This window comes from Phragmites australis, chromosome 6 (genome assembly GCF_958298935.1).
Source record: "Phragmites australis chromosome 6, lpPhrAust1.1, whole genome shotgun sequence".
NCBI lineage: Eukaryota > Viridiplantae > Streptophyta > Magnoliopsida > Poales > Poaceae > Phragmites > Phragmites australis.
In genome coordinates, this window is record NC_084926.1 from 33,513,724 (window position 1) to 33,535,232 (window position 21,509).

A 21,509-nucleotide genomic window follows, 5' to 3' on the forward strand; every position below is an offset into this window, starting at 1 on the left:
CTCAGATGCTCGGTTCACTCTTCTCCCAAGAATTGGTCTCACTGTTATCTCTTGTAGAGTACTGGTATAACACAAATTATCACACCACTCTGGGTACCAATCCTTTTGAAGTGATTTATGGCAGGAACCAAGAGTTTTTGGGGTCATGAGATTGTCGAGCTGCATTGTACGTAATCCGACAACCTGGCTCAAAGAGAGGGAATTGATGCAACAGTTGTTACAACAACAACTTTCAAGGGCTCAACATTGTATGAAACAACAAGCCGGTAAGCATATATCAGAGCGCAATTTTGAAGTTGAGGAACATGTCTATCTGAAGCTCTAGCCTTATATTCAGACTTTTGGTGCTAATAGATCCAATCAGAAGTTGGTCTGAAGCTCTAGCCTTATATTCAGACTTTTGGTGCTAATAGATCCAATCAGAAGTTGGCATTTTGGTACTACGGACCATACCCAATTCTAGCTAAGGTGAGCTCCGTAGCATACAAGCTTCAGTTGCCACCTAGCAGTTAGATTCATCCATTGGTTCATGTTTCCCACCTCAAGAGGGCGATCAGTTCTTCTACAACTGCAAGCACTACTCTTCCTCGCATTTCAATTCCGAAGGATATCAATACACCAGAAGCCTTCCTGGAACGTAAGGTGATCAAACGTGGCAAGACAACCATTCCTAGTCTTTTGGTAAAGTGGCATGGATTGCTAGCAAATATGGTGACCTAGGAGGATCAATGCCAGTTGCAACAACCATTTTCTTCTTCGTCGACTAGGGGCAAGCCGATTTTCAAGCGGAGGGGAATACCATGACCACTGTGAGACTGGGCCGCAAGAGAAAGCATGAACGTTATTGGGCTCGTAGGAATGCTGAGGCTTTTCTGTACGCAGTCGCGAGAGAGAGAGTTGGTTGGGAGGCCCTGTTTGTAACTGACAACGACCCAATTATAAGCCGAGACCAAACTCTATTGTGGATATCGATGAAGTGAACTCTAAACCGAGAACGCAAGGTTCTCGTGGGCATCTTCCTCCTCCTCACGGTATCTCCCCCCTCCTCTCTTGTCCCCCTTATCCTCCAAAACTTAATAGTTTTTGTTAGAAACTGACGCCCAACAACCCTACATATTTCCGAAGAAAAGAAGCCCTATATCTAAATGGGAAGTAAGGTAAGTGATGACAGAAAATGATGGAAATTGGTGACCGCATATTCAACACCGTTGGTGGCGAGGTCAAGGCAACAATGGCAGCATTACATGAAGTAGCCATGATGTGGTCGGGAGTTGAGACCACTCTCTCCGTGTTTCATGTAGTCACTAAAATATTTCAAAAGCATATACTTCACAAAATGTGTTACTCCCTTCATTTATTTTTATAGGACATAGTAAGATTTTTAAAAAATCTTTCAAACTATGGTTCAAACTATACGCATATTTTCTCTAAAAATATATTATCAATTGCTACAAAATCAATATCCTATTAAAAGATATGTGAAATACAAATCTATTGACATATATTTTGTACACTAAATATATGTATAATTTAACTAATTATTGATTAAAATTTATAAGATTTTATTTTTTAAATCTTAATATGTCCTATATATATATTAAATAGAGGGAGTACTTTACCGTGATTTTGACTGAATTTTGCTAGAATTTTATGCCTATTTTATATGGAACAGCTCAATTCTCCTCGTTCCAAACGGGGAAACGCGCCCCCCTGCTTTTTGGTGGTATCGCCAAGCTGCCCTACGCCACAGCCGCCTCGAGCCCGACCGAGTCCAGAGGCCACCGCCGTATCCGTTCCCCAATCCAGATCCAGCCAAGGTGAGTCCAGAGGCCTCGAGTCCCCTCTCGCAGCCTCCCTCCGCGCCGCGCCGCGCCGAGCCAGCCCTGATCCAGATCCAGCCATCCCGCGTCCTTCCACAGCTGCTGCGTCTCCCCCGTCGGCGCGCTCGTCGTCGTCCGCCTCGTCCACCCTGAACCGGCGCGGAGGGGAGATCCACGAGCCGGACCCCTGCTGATTTCCCCTTTTGCTGGTAAGCAAGCTCTAGCTTTTTGCCTTGCGGAATGCTATAATCTGTGAAATTTCCATTTCTTTGGGGGTGTTCGGCTGCCCCACGTTAAGTCCGCCCCCTGCCGGCAGTAGAGTTCTTCGCGGATTCGTGACCCTAGCGCCATAGGTGCGTCCGCCCCTCCGATTAAGGCAAGAAAGGTGAGGTTGGATTCACCGATTATTGGTTCTGGTCAGATACTGGAGATAGTTGGGATTTCATTTTTGGCGCGTCAAGGAGGTTTTTAGCCTATCGATTCATGGAACTGTCGGGGCGAGAGCTTGGTACCTTGTCATTTCGGTATTTCCCCGTGTAGCAATGCGTACAGTAGGATTTGGCATGTAGCGATGCGTTCAACATTCCTTAGTTTCTTTCCTTTATTGTCGTGGTTATCGCGGTGTTCCCCCTGTTGAGTGCAGTGCATTTGGTGAGCTGTTTATCAGGTTCCTGACGTACATATATTTTTTTGTTTGGAGGTGAACACTGAATCTAGGTCTTCTTGGTACATACTTGTGCTGCATGTCTTTGTGATTGAATTAATTCAACATGCCCAAAAAGAACATACGTCGAATGTTTCCTGTTTGCAATGTTCCTATGCCTCTGTATCACATGATTGTGCAGTGGAGATTAAATGTGTTACTGAATCTGTTCGCAATCTCATGCGCCCGTTGGAACTCAAATGTCTTATGGGAAATAAACTTGAAGTCCACATATGTCATGGTATATTTGGAGAATTGTAAATACTAGCAAGTCTTAGTTCAGAAAACCAGGTCAGAATGACGAACTAGGTTGGCCAGATCCCATCCGGGCATATTCTAAAGGAGAAAAATAAGACAATTTGCACACTGCTGGATGCTTTGTATTGCAATTTGGGAATATACCAAAATGACAAAAACTTATGAGAGGTTAGCTTATGTACTTGAAGTCATATGATACTCTAATACGCAGTGCCAACTTTACATCTTACACTCGCAAGACTACCAGGGAAAACTGACTGTTAAGGGTAGGTCTGATAGTATATCTGTCAGTTAATGTTGGAAATTCATGGAACTATACAGATTCTTCATTTGCTAGATTTTCCATTATCTGGGTTAGAATTCTGTCTAATGAATTGACATTGTATGGAGATTTCTATTGGTCATTTAACTTTAATCATCATATAGTCTCACTGAAAAGAATTTTGGTTGGTCAAATTATTTCTAGGTGATTATATTAAAAGCCTGAATGGCTGAAAATTGGTTAGAATGCACGAAGCATACATCTACAGCAGTACCATCTTCTGGTTTTGTTTCTAGGAGTCAAAGCCCATCTTCGAGAAGATCAAGGCAAAGGTAAATAATTAGATAAATACTTTATTCTATCATTGTTTACCTGTCTTTTCAGATATATAAGTAGGTACAGATTACATGAATTGAAGAGGCTAATTAGATTTGTTTTTAACTGCAAGTGTTGTGGTATCCCAGTACCACCACACAAAGAGAAGCCTTTTCGAGTAGCAGAACCTTTCATAGAGGCTATCTTACATTGTGATTTTGTTGAAAAATGTTAGCTATATTGAATTTAGTGTTATATCTGATTTTAGTTTTCCATTATTAATAGTATCAGATTCAAACTTAGAATATTATAATTTCGTAATTAGAAGTTCAGAAGTCGAACATGTAGCCAAAAATGAATTAGGTTTTTAATGTCAAACCTAATAATAAAATTTGATTTTCGTGGAAGAAAGCAATTAGAAGTTCCTTGAATTGGAATGAATTCATCCGAATTTTAATGTTTACATGCAATTTATCTAAATTTCAGTTCATAAATACCCACCTTTCAAATAAACTTAGGCAGATTTTTTTTTTTGAAATTATATATTTTAAAGTCCAAAATGCTTATAGGCAAGTCAAGCAACATTTTCCAGTCATGTGATAGAATACTATTTTAGTTGACCAAAAACCTGAACCAGAGTCACCAAAAATTTGGGTTGATCAGGCCGAGGAACGGGGTCACAGGACGAGCGACGATACCCAATAAGAGTAGGGAACGAAGGGGGTATACCTCATCGGAACAATAAATTTGTGATACCCAAGGAATCTGGGTCGATGACCCCGGGACGAATAGAAGAAAAGAAAAAGGAACATAGGATTAGATGGGCTGCCATTTGCTAGCCCATCCAGCCCACGTCCACCTTAAGTTGCCCTAACCCAGACTACACTACGCGAGTCTCATGCTCGCAGACATAGTTGTCCTAGATGTACTAGTGGAGATTTTGCATATAACATAGTGCGCAGGCCTCCAGGGCTGTGATACCGCTATGTCCTGTTATTTAAAACGAAGAGAGCATGGCATTTAACAACTTGGGGTTAACAGAATTGCTTTTGTCGTGAGACTCAGCTGTGCTGGACATGCCAATGCCATGGTGTGTAATATTAGACCCTTACTGTATATTTGCCAAAGTGGTGAGCATGCGGTCCTATCACCTCAATTTGTGGTGGTAGCCCTAAAATAAACTAACTCAAGGAGTAGGGACCATTTCTGGAATACTACTGAAAGAATTACTCAATTATTATTGGTAGTTGTATTGTTGCTAATATATTCATTTGTTAAAGTTAACCTCTGTTTTTTTAATTATCATCAGGAACATCTTTCATTTATTAACTCAACGAGAGGTCTCCCCTCGAACAAAGCACCAAGCTAAAAGGATATGGAGTAGTCATCCAAAACTCGATGCTGATTTAATTGAGTTGAGATTTGCAGATACAGATGCTAAACATGATATCTTTTCTTGGTATGGAAGCTTTCTTTTGATCACAATGGTATTTTAGAACAATTCATCATATATTGGCTGTTGAGTCACATATTTGATTTTGTTCACATCTGCCATTTAATTGGCTGAGGTTTTTAAACTTTATTGTATACAGGGCAGAATCACAGTCCCTGCATCGTTGGTCCGGCAAGTATTGCCCTCTTTTGCCACCTCCTAGGTCAACTATTGCAGCTGCTTTCAGTCCAGATGGAAAAACACTTGCGTCCACACAGTAAGCTTATTGACTCACTGAAATATATGGGCTAAACTGAAAGACATGTGTGCTAACTCCTGTTTCCTCAGTGGTGACCATACTGTGAAAATAATTGACTGCCATACCGGTAAATGTTTGAAAGTTTTGAGTGGACATCGACGCACTCCTTGGGTGGTACGTCTATCAAACTGGCATCATTTTCTAGTGTATATAGATTAGCATCATGTGCTTCAACATCTTGCAAAGAAAGGACTTAATAATAATGTGATTCTTGGTTTTTCAATAATCATCTATCTAGAAAACCAATTTGTCATGTCTATGTCCATATCACATGGTTGGTACATGGCAACAATCTTGCTAGTTGACTTTTTTATAGACTTTTTACAAGAAGATCCACAATAATCTTTTCGCAGTTTTGTTGATCACCGGCCAATATTCCTTCATAAATAATAAGCTGCTGATGTATCGCAGGTCAGGTACCATCCTTTACATTCTGATATCCTGGCTAGTGGAAGTTTGGATCATGAAGTTCGTCTATGGGATGCTAATACCTCAGACTGTATTGGATCACAAGACTTCCGTAATATCTCTCAGCAGACTCCTTACATTCTATTTATGGGCAATTTAGAAGCGATACTAACTTTTTTCATGTTCCTTTGCCAGATCGGCCAATTGCATCCATTGCATTTCATGCAAGGGGGGAGATTCTGGCAGTTGCATCAGGTCACAAAGTGAGACCCATAGTGTTGAACTTGAACAGAAAAAAAACTTTTCTGTACTGGTTTTATTAGATAGTTGTTAACATAACATATACTAAAGCTCAAATCATTTTTATTTTATTTATGTGTCAGTTGTACATATGGAATTACAATAAGCGAGATGAGGCTTCTGCCCCAGCTATTATACTAAAAACCCGCCGTTCGTTGAGAGCTGTGCATTTTCACCCGCATGGTGCTCCATATCTTCTAACAGCAGAGGTAGAAATATAGAATACCCTGAGGTCTGCACTTATACTTTCCCTTCGATGTTTCATGTTGCTGTTCGAACTCATACAGAGCTTAATTTCAGGTTAATAATCTTGATTCTGCGGACTCACCGTTGACTCTTGCAACATCCTCTGGCTATTCAAATTATCCTTCAGTCCTTTTTGTTGCAAACGTTAATTCTGGAAGCTGTCCGCATCTCGAGTCTAATACGGCGTCACCTTTCTTACTGTTGCCTGCATACCTCAGGGATGATAGAATTGTACATACACTTGGCAATGACTTAACTAGTAGTTCAACCAGTGCGCAGCAGAGATCACCATCATTAGTTCAAAATGCCACATCAGATGCTGAAAACCAACAGCCTGACCAGTTTGCTACCCCTATGGATGTATGTCCCGGAGAACCATCTGCATCGAATGATATAGTGTATGCAGTTCCTGTGCCTGTATCAAATGGAATTGAAACACATGCTGCTAGGGGGCAGCCCAACTCAAGACTGCTGGGCAGCAGCTCTACTAGTTATCTTGAGAGGTTTGGTGCTATAGATGATGTGCAAATGTCTTCCCTGAGCAACAGGACACCAATTCCTGCAACAGCTTGGTCCTCAGTACCTGATACCCGCCATGCTATGCCAATGAATATGTTCACCACTTCTGGTGGATTGGATGTTCAAATGTTCCTAAGAACTGTAGAGAGCGGACAACAGAATCCACATCTCTTTGGCGACTCATGTAGCTGGGAGCTGCCATTTTTGCAGGGTTGGTTGATGGCCCAAAACAATACAGGTTTGCACCCTGCACTTGTGAACAATAATGTCTTTGGAAACCTGTCTCTTGGTGGTACTGCAGTGATTAATAACTTGACTAGAGAATTGCCACACATGCATAACTTTGGACATCCAGGTGCTTCATCATCAATTCCCATTACTGCTGGCAATTCTAGAAGATCAAATCGACGTTATGTACGCTCTGTACCTGGGGTTGGAAGTTCGCTCCTTGGTCCTCAAATTGATGAAGCTGAACTTCATGCTGCCTCACTGGGTGTTGGGTCAGAACTTGCTACGTCGCTGTTTACTGCTGGCACTAATGAATTACCTTGTACAGTGAAGCTAAGAATATGGCGGCACGATATCAAGGATCCATGTGTTCCTTTAGAACCTGAGGCGTGCCGCTTGACAATTTCTCATGCTGTTCTTTGCAGGTGCTTCAGTTTTCTTTTGTTTCCTCTTATTCCCACTTCTTGTATAAAAAGCTGTTATTTTTATTGCTTGTATTCATGACTCATGTTGTACATGCAAAAGTTTGGATTGTTTACCCCATTGTCATTTCTGAACTGTTATATAATTAACATCAGCCAGCAAAAGTTCCATTTTTGCTTACACAAAAGTAATTCTAAATAAAATTCTCAGTTATATATTTTTGTCTTGTCATATGTGAAATGTACCTTTTACGTTTGAGGCTTCATTACTTACTCTAAAGTTACTAATTTTACAGTGAAATGGGTGCCCATTTTTCCCCGTGTGGACGATTTCTGGTAGCATGTGTTGCATGTGGGCTGCCTCAAACAGAAGGTGACCGCGGTAGCCAGTTGCCTGTTCAGTATGATTCTACAGGGGCTGGGTCATCACCAACTCGCCATCCACTTCCTTCCCACCGTGTTATTTATGAGCTTCGGGTTTATTCTCTTGAGGAGGCAACGTAATTTTTCTCACTTTCTTTCTACAGTTTGTTCTACACCAGCTTACTGTTTGTGAATGGTCGACATATTTTGAAATTGTAATGCGTTGCAGATTTGGGGATATTCTTACTTCCAGAGCAATAAGGGCAGCACATTGCTTAACTTCCATTCAGGTTATTTTCGTTTCATTTATTTGTGTTTGTGCGCATTTTTCTTTCTATATCGATAAAGACAGGATGCATGTTTTCATTCCATATCCTCCGGGAGCAGAAAATCATTATCTTAATATGAAACTCGTGGCTTGTGTCTGAGGAATCATTCTGTAGCAGCTTTTTGTTGTCAACAGCTTGATGCATTTCAGACCCCCCCCCCCCCAGGAGAAACATTACCATAATATTCCGCAGTTCTCATCATTTAATTTGATCCTGTTTGTCTCACTTTTGCTGCAGTTTTCACCTACATCAGAACACATACTTTTGGCATATGGTCGTCGTCATGGCTCTCTGCTCAGGAGCTTTGTCATGGATGAAGATAATAATGGGATTCCTGTATATACTATATTGGAGGTAGATATGATAATCATATCCAGTATCATAGGTTGTTTGATAATCCATATGATATAATTATTTTATGGAGATGGTGACAATGCTAGTTTTGCAGTTGCATGATATTTACTTTCTGATACTTGGATTTAATTCAAAACAATATGCTTATTTTCTCATATACAAGCTGGCGATTTAATTTCATTTTTTTCTCTTTGTCCCTTACTTTAGGTGTATAGAGTTTCAGATATGGAGCTAGTAAGAGTGCTTCCTAGTGCCGAAGATGAAGTCAATGTTGCGTGTTTTCATCCTTCCCCAGGAGGTGGCCTTGTTTACGGGACTAAGGTGGGTAAAAAATTAGTTCAATTAACAAAAATATCGTGTATTGCTTATGTTTCATTGTGGTGAACTACAGGAAGGGAAGCTCAGGATCCTTCAGCACAGTGGTGCAGACGTGACAAGCATGGGGCTGAATTACTTTATGGAAGAAAATATGCTTGAGGTAGCGAGTTTTTTTCCTGCTGTTTATTCATTGTTAGTTACTCGATCTTCTTATTCTGATTACTTGGCATAATCAGCTTCGTCGTCAACTTTAAGTTTTGTACATTGCCATGTCTGATTTTTGACACTCCACTCCAGTTAAGATTGTTAGTTACTCGATCTTCTTATTCTGATTACTTGGCATAATCAGCTTCGTCGTCAACTTTAAGTTTTGTACATTGCCATGTCTGATTTTTGACACTCTACTCCAGTTAAGTAGAGTGACTAGGGTTAAGCATTTTATTGTTTAAGTAAACAGGCACTGTGAGTTAGAGATCAGGTTACCACTGAGAATCAAAGAGAGGATCATTCATTTTATTAGTGTTTTCTATGTCAAAGCTCCAAACTCCAATCTATGCTTCGCAGGGATATAACAGTACCACATGGGCACATGGCTCGTATAACAACAGACCGCTAGGGGGGGGGGCAAAATTGTGTTGTTCCTCAGTAGAGAATGGTGCGAATAAAGTTCAAAAGAAACAACCTCCAAATCATGAATAATACAGAACACTTCAATCTGACTGTCGCTATAAGGTTACGATATCTTTCAAAAAAGATTAAAAAATAAAAGGATGAATAACTCATCATGAATCCGTTTTATGAAGGATTAAATCATCTTTCCATTTTGGATTTCCAGTTACCACTGCCACTAGTTTCGGAGCCCTACATGCTTATATATTTCTGTTGACTTTTGATTACTGCGAACTGAATTCGGTTGACGGAGCTTCAAGATTTAGGTGCTGTTTGTTTTTCTGGAGCCAAAGGTGTCCAGGATTTTCTCATTAACTGTATTTGGCATGCGGTTGGTTTGCTTCCAAAATTTTAGCAAGATTCCCTCCCCATTCGAAATGATGATATACATGATAGGGTAGGGGTGGCACTCGTTGTGGAAAAGCTCGTCCAACACTGCTTGAGATGGTTGGGACATATCTAACAGAGGCCTTCAAAAGCATCTGTGCATAGTGGAATTCTGTGAGAGCGCTATCCAAATTGCTCTCTATTTTTGTGTTGTGATGAGGTTATGTGGTGACGATATGCATGTTGATCTTGGACATGTTCTGAGATGCATATTGGGGAATACCGGGATTGCTTTCGTTTCAATCGAGTATGTATTGAACAGCCAGTTGTCCACTTCTGTTGAAGGCTAACATATTCTCACCCAAGGGAAGACAAATGTTAATCCTCAACCAAAATGGACAGTCGGCTGCTCAATTGAACTGAGTGCAATTTGGATGGCTCTCACAAAGGCGTGTAAGCTATACAAGGAGAGGCTAGGGTTCACCAAAATTGACCTAAGGAAGCAGTAAAGAGACTTGAAGGAATGGAATGTATCCCAAGAATTGTTGTTGGATGGGAGCTCGTGGAAATTAGTGATTTATGTGCCAGAATCATGAACTTGGAATTGAGTTTCTTTTACTACTACTATCATTACTAGTACTATATTGCTATTTTTATTATACTGGTAATTTAACCCTTTTTTTTGTTCGTGTAGCTCTTGTAGGGTTTCATCTGTAACCTACTCCAATTTGCTTGGGACTTTGTTGTTGTTTAATAATTCCATTTCTTTTTTTAAAAAAATTGCTTGTACCTGGTTCAATTTTAAGTGCTAACGATGCTTTTAGGCACATTCATATTCTTTTTTACAAACAAGATATGACCTTATGTAATATGTTTGTTATGTTCTTGTTTTTAGATTCAGAGGTATGCGCTGGAATGCTGAATGCGCTTAAAAGCATGTTGTGTTCTTACTTCCATGGTAATAACCAACATCCCATTTTGATCTCTATTTTTTTTCCCTGTGGTGGTTGCATTGTTGGCAGAACATTATCCATTTATCTGGTTGGATTTTTCATTAGCTGTTTATTATTTTTATTTGCCATATGCTGGGAAGTTACTGGCTTGGCTGGTGACTGAAAGCATGATTGGTTGTCATTACAGGAAGTTTTCTCCGCAGACTTCATCTCTGTGACTCCGTCCAAGTCGAAACATCAGATCCATCTCCATCTAAATTGTGACAGATAATTCTCAATGGGTTTGTTCAAGTGCCTTGGGGATTGGTATGCAACTGTTCGCTCTTTAGTATTAACTAATATGCTAGTGTGGATATACTACATATCCCTTTCTCCACCGGTAGCTCCAAGTAATCTGAGTTTCTTAAGCCTGTATGTGTCTACATTTAGGATAATCAAATTAATTGATGCCATAGGAAACATTGATTACTGATTTAATTTTCGGAAACCTGTACTTGCATGTACTTGCCATGCAAAGTTGTATTTCACAGACGATACTGATGTGTGCCCGGTCCACAGTACTAGACAAAGAATGTAAAATTCTGCCATAAATTATGTTGCTTTGTTTTGTCCTTGTGGGTTGATTCAGTGGAGCAGTTTGGCTATCAACCGTTGCAATGATCTGGCAACCACTTTTGCTCAATCCTCTTCTCTGGTCTCTATCCATCTCTTTCACTTTGCTGCAGCACCGAAACAAATGGCTCATTTCATCAACTTGCTTGAGCGCCTACCATTGAGTACCGATGTCTGCCTTGATCTTTTTCCTAAGTTTAATTTATGTCAAGCGATTTGCCTGGCACATCAAAGTAATTTAATGATTTTTTATTAAAAAAATCCTGTCACTTGCTGGCTGAGTCCTGGGTTCTAATGGAACTTTTACACGGCACTCCATCGTTTGCTGCTATTTATGGACTTTGAGGACTCAAGGCTAATGATAATTGGTTCTGTACCAGTTTTTAACACCTTTGAGCTATCCATTCCGAGTGCTTTTATGACAGTCCTACTATTAATTGTGTGCAAGCATGTATTTTGTTGAATCATGCTCTGTACAAGCAGATTTGCCACCTCATTATCTTTTGTTGATCATATCTAGTGGTAGCTGTTTCTTTCTCCAAATAATTTTCTGACCTTGGAAAATGTTTACTGTTTTGAAAATTTCTTCATTGAGTGCATGTTGTTTAAACTGTAAAACTAATATTATACTGTGTATATGCTATAATTTCTAGGGGTAAACACTACCTTAAACTGATTTGGCACTGCCTGTAGAAATTGTTGAAGACCAATTCGAATGTCTCACCGTTTGTAACTTAATTCAGGTCTGTGCAGAGGCAGTAGGAGATGTAAATCTACACGGCCATTGTGTCTAGCATCATGATGCTGTAATTATAGTTTTGTACATGTATCCTACAGTCAGGTTAACTGAATTGCTGTTGTATTTCAGATAGTTGACAGTGCTAACCCTTTTGTTGTCAAAATTATTTTTTGTTGTATACTTTGCCTGTCCTGACTGGCTTCCAATGATTTGTAAGAGTGGTCGTGCAAGGATAACAGACCTTGGCGAAGCTGCTCGCTGTTCGATTTGCATTTCCTTTTTTTCCCCCTCCCCTTCTGCTGCATCTGTAGAAACTGATCAATGTGCTGAATTGGTGCTGCTGTTTCCATCTGAATGTCGATCTGGAGTTATTGACTGTGACTGATGGCACTGCGGAGAGTGGTTTCTATGAGACGTCACTCCAAAGGTTGTTGCGTCATGAAATGTCATATGCTCTTCTTGTCACTTTATTTTTCCGCTTCCTCCCCACTGAGGATGACCTAAACAAGTAAGCCCCATAGTACTAACAGACTATTAGCTGCACAGTCAAACTTGAAAGTGAATATTATTAGCTAGACAATCAAACTTGAAAGTGAATATCAGGTTCATAACTGTCAATCTTGAAAGTTGTAATGATGAAAACTGTGCGATCGCTGGTATTTGGCTCTTTGCACAAAAACTAAGTCACCACCTGAGAATTCCAGAAGCATACTATGCGTTGGCAGCAGTGGGACTTCTGAAGCATGATCCTGTGTATTAAAGAAAAAAAAGTTGCAGGTCATGCAGGCATGGTGTTACATTACCATTTCTCTGGCCTGGTTTTGTGGAATGTCCTGACTTAGGTGCTATATTGCGAGGAGACTTCAACAAAGTATCATGAACTAGCAACCGTGGAAACATAGGCTTTTGAAATGGTGGCGTAAATGGCTCAAGTCATGAAAAACTAGAATCATTGGGTGGGAGGGCGCATCTAACATAACATTGTACAATGTAACATCACATAGCATACAGATGTAAATGTACTTTCATTCAAATCAAACGACAAGGGAAACACCAAGTACTTCCTGTAATGCTTTCCAGACCTTTCATTTCATCGTTTGTACCGGATTGCCGGCCCGTTAGCTAGTTTTCAAAACGGGCCTTTTCGTTGTCGTTTTCACTGATATTTGCAGCTGCACTAGTCACAGCCATTTTCAAATACTTACACTCCAAGTAAGATCCGACACAGCAGCGAGCACAAGCTCCTGTAATATGAGCAGTTAGATCCAGTCAAACAAGGAAGTACGTCTTATGTAGTATGCCTTGTTCTGATCTAAGATATTGTTCTATTTCGGGATATTTTACCTACGTTTGTCAGGATATGCAACCTGATCCACTCGCTGGGTTTTACAATGGGGAGATCATCGTCTTCATGCGACCATATTGAACATTTGAAGGATTAAGGGCATGTTTAACAGAGTCTCAACTCTGATATCGTAAGATTTGAAATTTGTAAGATTAAATAATATGAGTTAAACATTTATTCAGATTAGATAAGAACACGTTGGGCCAACCAAATGCCTATTAATCTGTCGACAACTCTAACTTAGAAATTTCTGAAGTTAAAAGATAACTAACTCTAAGAATTTTTGGAGTTAGAGTTTTTAGAACGAGAGTTCTGCAATACAACCCCTAAACTTCTTTGACACCTGACAAGTTCCTCCGTCTTTTCTCCTCGTTTAGCGGCCAAAGTTGCTGGCAACTTTGTCCTTCTCGGCTTCTCACTGAACATCGGTCAAGCAAATCAGCCAGAGATCGAGGTCCAACTCGACCGCCATTGCTGCTGTCTTCTCGGCCTCTCACTATCTCACTGCCCCCACATACTTGTGGCCACGGAAACTCACGGGGGGAGTAGGGGGACGGGGTGAGGAGAGCGATCAGATCAGTTCGGTGCTGAGCGAGGTCAAGAAGCAGCTGCGCCTCGCCAGCCCGCTCGTCGTCGGATGCCTCTGCAGAACGCCGTCCAGATGATATCCGTCGTGTTCATTGGCCACCTCGGCGAGCTCGTGCTGGCCATGGCCACCTCATTCGCCGGCGTCAACCGCTTCAGCTGGCTGGTATGGTAATTATTAGGAGTGAAAATGGATCGGATATAGACGGATATCGCTGATCTATATCTACCTCATATTTCTCTCCTTGAGTTTGGAGTCGGATACAGATAGTATCAAATACATGTACGGATTGAATATGTGACAAATCCGATGCAGACAATATTAATCATGAATATTTATTCGGATATTAAGTAAAAGTAACAACCACATATATCGTATATGTTATAATTGTTTCGGCCATTCTATAATCCAAAACTCAACTACAATAGAGATCCAACAAACATATCAACAATATAATCTCGTAGAAGGAGTTATGTTAGAATGAAATTTAGAAAAGTTATAAGTGTCTAATATACTGACTGAAGTTTCCATTAATTATTTGAATGTATTAATAACTTCAGATGAAAAAAAATATCAATTATATCTCATCAAAAACTACAATTTTTATATAAAGATCGTTTATATCCGACTCTGTATAAAAAAGTTATAACCTTCGAAAGATATGTTCAAATAGCTATCGGATAGTCTTCGAATATATTCAATTTTATTCTTGAATATCCGATATTCGATAAATATCTGCCTCCTTATATTCGATATAATCATCTAAGATTGGATTTGATATCAAAAATTTCTTTTAAATATTCGAGATCTAATTAAGATATAAATTGAATCGCGCGATCGGACAGGCAGAAAAAATAGGGACCGTTTTCACCCTAGTAATCATTCCCTGCCGAAGCAACTCCTCTCGAATGCTATTGACCGCGCGCGCGCGCGTCCTTGTCACTTTTTCAGGCGGGCATGGCGAGCAGCCTGGACACGCTGTGCGGGCTGGCCTTCGGTGCGGGGCAGCACCAAACCTGCTTGGCACCCATAAGCAGAGGGCGACGCCGGTGCTCGCGCTGGTGAGCGTCCCGGTGGCGGCACTGGGCCTGCGCTGGCGACATTCTCGCGCGGTGCGGCCAGGACCCGGAGATCGCCGCGACAGCGGGGTGGTACATCCAGTGCCTGATCCCGGCGCTGCTCGTGTTTGGGCCGCTGCAGTGCCACGTTCGGTTCCTGCAGACGAAGAACGTCATCGCGCCGGTTATGCTAAGCTCCGGCGTAGCCGTCTGCTGGCTGCTGGTGCGCAGGCTCGACCTGGGCAGCCGCGGCGCCACGCTGGCCAACGCCGTCTCCTACCTGGCCAACCTATCCTTCCTCGCACTCTACGTCAGGCTCTTGCCGTCGTGCAAGACCACCGGCACGGGGTTCTCCCGCGAGGCGCTCCGTGGCATCCCCGGCTTCCTAAAGCTCGCCGTGACATCTGCTCTCGTGGTCTTGTGAGAATTTGATCCATCATACTTCCCTAGTTTCATGGTAGGACCGTCTCCATTTCTAAAACAACTCTTTTTTTCAATGGAAGGGAGTAGAATCTAGTTCACGGTACGTAAGATGAGATTGATTAGGGCGTTGCTATCCTTCAAATGCCTTAAAACGCCTCTTCCTTCCGTCCACCAAGCTTTCGTCGTATCTTCTTCCTCTAGCTTGCGTAACTATTTCTCTTCTCCACATAGATAGTGCAACGCTCTCCCACCCTGCCTTCCTCTTCTTGTTTCTAGCAGAGTCTCGACATGAGATCCACACCCACCACCTCTACCATGCTAATCTAGCTCCGTCGGACCGCATCCTTGCCCCCCACTGTTGCCGCCACCCACCGGTCATCCTCTTCCACCTACAGCCGACGGTGTCCCTGCCACCTTGTCCCACGCCCGCCTCCTCCATCGAGCCGCCTCTCCACATCGATAGTGCAACGCTCCCCTACCCCGCCTACCTCCTTTCATCTCTGACGGTGTTCACGTAGCCAGATCTGCACCACCGCGCTAACCCGGCTCTGTCGGGCCACATCCTTATCTCACCCCACCATCAGCATCGCCCACCTACCTCCGCCACCTGTGGCCGGCGGCGTCCTCGCTGCCTCGCCGTCCTGTCCCCTCTGTCGGGTCGACCTGTCGCCAGCCGATCTCGCTCTAAGCTGGCAGCAAACAAATTCCCACGGGAAGCTGCCGCCAACCCCAGACCAGGGAATTTTTTTTGCCTGGTATATCCTATGTATCCGGTTATTGGTTTATCGGTAGACCTCCATAGAAAAAATTACCATGTTTACCGATATTTAATTTGAATTTTATTTAAATTTATTTAAATTTTAGTTCGATATATCTAATATATCTAATAAATTATATTTACCGGTGACATCACGTCAATTGCCATAACATGCTGTTGCCGAAACGCGCGCAGCATAGAGCGGTGGACATTTGAGCTCTGTCAGGTCTTCTTCCTAACCCCAAGCTCGAGACGGCCGTGCTATCCATCTGGTGAGCATGCATGCATCCAGCTACGGTTGCGTCCTCTCGGTCTCTTTGCTCTCTGATCCGGTGCTGACAGTTGTGACATATTCTTGTAGCTTCAAGAACAACTCCTTTTTTTTTTTAAACCAACAACTCCTTGGAGTTCATGGTCTCATCTGGGCTTGGTGCTGCTATAAGGTTGGTCACTAGCTTCGACAAAACATAACTTTTTTGGAAATCATATTATTTTATTAGAAAATTGCAAAAATAATTCCCATAATCCCATATTTGTATAAACTTTTCCATTTGAATCCGTTTAGATGCCTGAAAAATAGTTAGAAATTTTAGATTTGAGATTTCTATCCATTTTTTGGCATCTAAACAGATTCAAATAAAAAGTATTAATTACAAGTTGCAGATATCATCGATAAATATATTTTTATATAAATGTCATCTTTATCCGAGATCATATAAAAATGTTATGAATTTTTCTTTAAATATCATCTGAAAGACAATAGGATCTGTTGGCACGCGGAGTGCCGACATGCCCTATAGCACATTATCACGTAGCATGTCGGTACGCGGAGTGCTGATAGGTATCTATTTATGCAAATATCATATTTTAAATATTATTTTTACAAATTTCTAATAAAATAATATTAATTTTTTTAAAAAAATCCACTTGATTAGTCCTTTATTGCCGACGTTTTCCAACCATTACAAGCATATTGCTACCAGTGGCACGTAGTATCCTCCTTGCAACGATTTCTCACATGATTCTGCACAGCACACGTGCTTCGAACGAGCTCGGCCGCATGCGGCCCGGGTGGTCAGGGGCTCTGCGTCGGCGCATCGGAAGGGGCTCGTGGTGGTGCTCGTGCGCAACGGATGTGGGGGCACGCGTACAGCGACGACAAGGAAGTGACGAGGCACACGGCAAGAATGATGCCATTCGTCGCGGCGTCCATCATGCTTGACTGCCAGCATTGTGCTCTTTCAGGTAATTAAGAAAGAAAATTAACCAGTTTCTTGCTGATAATCCGTGTTCATGTAGCGCAGCAGCGAATTCAGGCAAATCAATCCTGGCATCGACGATGGACGGTACACTTTGTATACGGTATACTAGATGAACCACTTGACAAGTTTAGGGTCTCGAAACTGCATTTTTAATGTTTAGCAACCAAACTAGATGATATAGTACGACAAGTTTATGAACCGTTAATACTGTACCTTACTCTAAATTTTAAGTTAATATACATTGTTGAGGGTGGATATATGATAATTGTAACCTTACTTGATCTATAAGTGTTAAGGATGTATGCGGTTATCTAATGGGTAGTTCTGAATTATCATTTGATTTATTTTTTATTAGCTTAGTTAGATAAGAGTGAATCTTTAGCTCATTGTTTTGAGCTATGGATGGACATAAGATCAAAAAATACAAAACTTCATTCATAGTAGGTGTTGTTAAGGGCTATAGCCGGCAAAAGATAGGTTCTTTCATCAACCTCGCAGCCTTTTTATTACCTTGTTGGCATCCCTGCGGCTATCATTTTCGCCTTCATCTGCCATCTTGGAGGAATGGTATTTGTTTTCCCCGTTGATTCTTTTGGGAATATCTTACGTTTTAGCTCCTTTCTTTTTTTAATTGGAGAGAAAATATGTGTTTAAACTATAAATGGGGGCTTTGGTTAGGACTCGTGGGGTTGGCCGTGCTGGTGCTATTACTTCTCTCCATTACCTTATACATCAACCGGGACAAATAAGTAATGAAGCATTTATTTCAGCTTTCATGCATCTGATTTGTTCCTTTCGTTGTTCTCACTATCGTCTCCAGGCATTGAAGGCAGATGATAGAGTTTCTAGTTCTACTCTTCCTGTAGGCATGACAACATGAGATTAACCTAGTGAACTAATAAGTGTAGTTTTGGAGCCTCAGCAATCTTTGTGGCAATTGACACACCGAAATCAATTCTTGTTGTGATAACAAAAGGTTTTCCCTTTCCAACCTAGGGGTTGTTTTGTGCCTATTGCTGTTAGACCCGATGAAATTACACCCGACTTAATTGACAATTAAGTCAATTAAGTCAATTAAAATGGAAGTAATTCTGGCAGTCCCAATATATACTTAACAAAGTCCAAGATCACAATATATACCATTTACAACATAGTTTCATCACAAGATATGAATAAAATGCAAAAATTTTAACTTTTATTACAGACTTTATTACAAGTTCCAGTTTCAACTTAGATCGAAGGTTTCATAACGTAGCGAAAGAGATTAATAAAATAAAAGACCAGTGACACTATTGCCCATAAGACACCACCGGGACTAGCTTACACATTAGATCTCTACTCCTGGCCATCTCCAGCACCAACTGAAAGGACAATGATGTCACCTAGATGGGGGGGGGGGTGAATAGGCGTTTTTACAAAAATTCAACCCTTTCTACCGTTGGTCTAAACTTGCAGCGGAATATAAACTAACGAGTTTTTCACAAGAGAAAAACCTAAATATGCTAGGCTCAACAAGTGCCCAATCACCCTAAATAAGTGTGGAAATTACAATCCTAAGGTGACAAAAATTACTCAATTCTAGCAAGAGATATGCAATAAAACTTAAATTGAAAAAGGCTGAAAACACTGTTTATATACCTGGAATTACTGTTCACCGGAGACTCCGGTGTAGTTCGGATACTCTGGTGTGTACAGGTCCAGAAACTCCGGTGAAGTCCGGATTCTTCGGATTCTGTACAGAACAGAGCCCGAAACTGAATATAAATAATGAGTAGAGAGTTCTAGCTCAAACCAGGTGATGTCGTGTGTTCCCGGAGATGATTCCAAGTAGATTGACGAAGAAACTACACTCAAATACACACAAACAAGTAGATCAAGCAATATGCACAAATATTTGAGCAAGAACTTAAAAGTAAGGAAACAAGAGAGGAGACACAAAATTTGTTTCCTGAAGTTCGGATTCACCACCGTGAATCCTATGTCTCCGTTGAGGAAGCTCCAACGAGCCAGGTCTCTTTTAACCGCTTTCCTCGATCCACTAGCTTTATCTCTTCCCTTTCGGAGGCGAGATCGACCTTCACAAACTTTCCCGCGGCTCACCACACGCGCGGGAGCTCACCGGGCAACACCTAGCCGGCTAGGAGGCTTCACCTCCAAGAGTAACAAACGCAATCGAACTTCTTGCCGAGAACTCAAGTGCTCAAGATTGGATTTTAGCTCACTTGCACTCAATCTTCCAATCTCTCAACCTAACTCACTTTTCTTCTCAAATCACACACTAGAATGGAGTGGGAGAGGTTCTTTTGACTCTAAAAATGTGTTCTTTCGTGCCCCTTGCAGCAGCCCCAAAGGATGGGGGTGAGTGGGGTATAAATAGTCCACTCCAAACAACTAGCTGTTACTGTTTTTTTGTCAGAACTGACCGGAGTATCCGGTGAACACCGGAGTATCCGGCCCTAAATCCAAATACGGCGTCAGAACGGTCACAGAATGTGTCAGAACTAGCCGTTATGCTCTTTTCTGGACTTTTACCGGAGTATCCGGCCTACACCGGAGTATCCGGTCGGCACTTAACACAGAAAACAGCCCCGGAGACTTCCCGGAGTCTCCGGCCACTTCAGGTACCGGAGTATCCGGACTTCACCGGAGTCTCCGGCCTTTCCAGGTACCGGATAATCCGGTCTTCACCGGAGTCTCCGAGTACAGCACAGCTGACCTCCGAAAAACGACGATAACTTTTGATCCCGGAGTCCGATTTCGATGATTTTGGACTCTATGGAAAGCTTATTCAGAGGGCTACATATCCCAACTGAATTCATGACCTAAAACACAAAGGATCAAATTAGTAACACTCCAAAACCCATTTTGGACATTTCCCCACTTTCCGCTCCGGACTCTTAACAACAAACTCTCACTTTGGGTTTGGTTGGGAACTCTTGAGCACTGAGACGCGACAATTAGCTCACGTTACATCCCTCTTAATAGTGCGGCATACCTATACTCAAATTCAAAGATAAAACACATTTGAACCACTTTGAGCATTTGAATACTTTCAAGTACCGCTTCTTACTTTCAAACCTTTGAGGGTTGCTAACTTCCATAAAATCTTCACTCCATCTATTCTTGATTCTTCATATGATTGATGTGAATCATCCATAGCTTTCCATGGACTCGCACGGTCCATCGGCGCAAAGCCTTTACTCGCTCTTCACCACCGCCTTGGTCCTTCGGCGCCAAGCCATTTGCTTGCCCTTCACCACGGATGGTCCATCGCAGCCGAGTCTTGCTTTCCCTTCACCGTCTTGCCATAGAAAACCATTTTGTATTTGACATCTTCAAAGAATTCATTTTATCAAATATGGAGTCCATTCTTGTTCTTCACTCTTATCATATATGATTTCAATTCAACTTATGCCTTCTTATGGATCCTAACCCTAACTCACTCTCAAGTATAAAGCACATGGGTTAGTCCATAATTCTATTAACAAGTCATACCTTTAGTTACTTGATCTCTACAAGTAACTTAGCCTTCAAGCTTATTGCCAGTCTTATTGAGCTTTTTCTTCTTCTTATGAGCATCACTAAAATCTCAATGACTTTTGATGCAATTCTTTGAACTCATGGCATTTCTCAAAGAATTCATGCTTCATCATTTATGCATCTCCTATGGAATAACCTAATAGCAATTCTCAATATGATTGTTAGTCCATAGGCATTGTCATCACTCAAGCTTCTCCTTCTTTTTATGAGCATCACCAAGAGCTCATTTATCTAGATGCATATTTCTCCTTCATGCATCACATCTGAGCATCACCTAGAGCTCATTCATCCTGATGTACTTTCAATCTTCCCATTCACCTAGAGTTCATGCATGTCTCTTCTCCATGCATCACCTATTGAACAACCTACTAACAATCTCAAACCATTGTTAGTCCATAGGTATTGTCATTAATTACCAAAACCACACATAGGGGCTAGATGTACTTTCACCAACGGGATAAAAGTAACCGTAAATCAGTTTGTCGTTACCTGCATCAACTTAAGGGCAACACCCTGATTACGAAGGTACTCGCAAGACTTACACAATATAGGTATATATATTCCCGACTCCATGGATAATGCATTTGGATGAATAACAAGGAAAAGCCACAAAGTTAAGTTGATTTACGAAAAAATCACTTA

General features: G+C 41.4%; 1 protein-coding gene and 1 pseudogene across 4 annotated transcripts; both read left to right on the plus strand.

Moving 5' to 3' along the window:
* Window positions 1-1,692: 1,692 nt before the first annotated feature.
* LOC133922266 (uncharacterized) lies at window positions 1,693-12,245 on the plus strand. 4 transcript variants are annotated; one of them, XM_062367512.1, is made up of 18 exons: window positions 1,693-2,029; window positions 3,248-3,375; window positions 4,668-4,817; window positions 4,951-5,067; window positions 5,139-5,223; window positions 5,521-5,629; window positions 5,713-5,780; window positions 5,901-6,026; window positions 6,118-6,820; window positions 6,938-7,235; window positions 7,529-7,732; window positions 7,825-7,885; window positions 8,162-8,278; window positions 8,486-8,599; window positions 8,670-8,756; window positions 10,488-10,550; window positions 10,733-10,851; window positions 11,901-12,245. In XM_062367512.1, exons 2-16 carry the CDS (start codon window positions 3,269-3,271, stop codon window positions 10,512-10,514), a joined length of 2,373 nt encoding a protein of 790 aa, XP_062223496.1. In that variant the 5' UTR covers window positions 1,693-2,029; window positions 3,248-3,268; the 3' UTR covers window positions 10,515-10,550; window positions 10,733-10,851; window positions 11,901-12,245. The 4 variants fall into 4 exon arrangements, with proteins under 4 accessions (XP_062223496.1, XP_062223494.1, XP_062223492.1 ...); XM_062367510.1 differs by having other exon boundaries at window positions 6,118-7,235; window positions 10,686-10,851; XM_062367508.1 differs by having other exon boundaries at window positions 6,118-7,235.
* A 1,541-nt stretch (window positions 12,246-13,786) lies between these two features.
* On the plus strand, window positions 13,787-18,207 carry LOC133922267 (protein DETOXIFICATION 16-like; annotated as a pseudogene).
* Window positions 18,208-21,509: the final 3,302 nt, after the last annotated feature.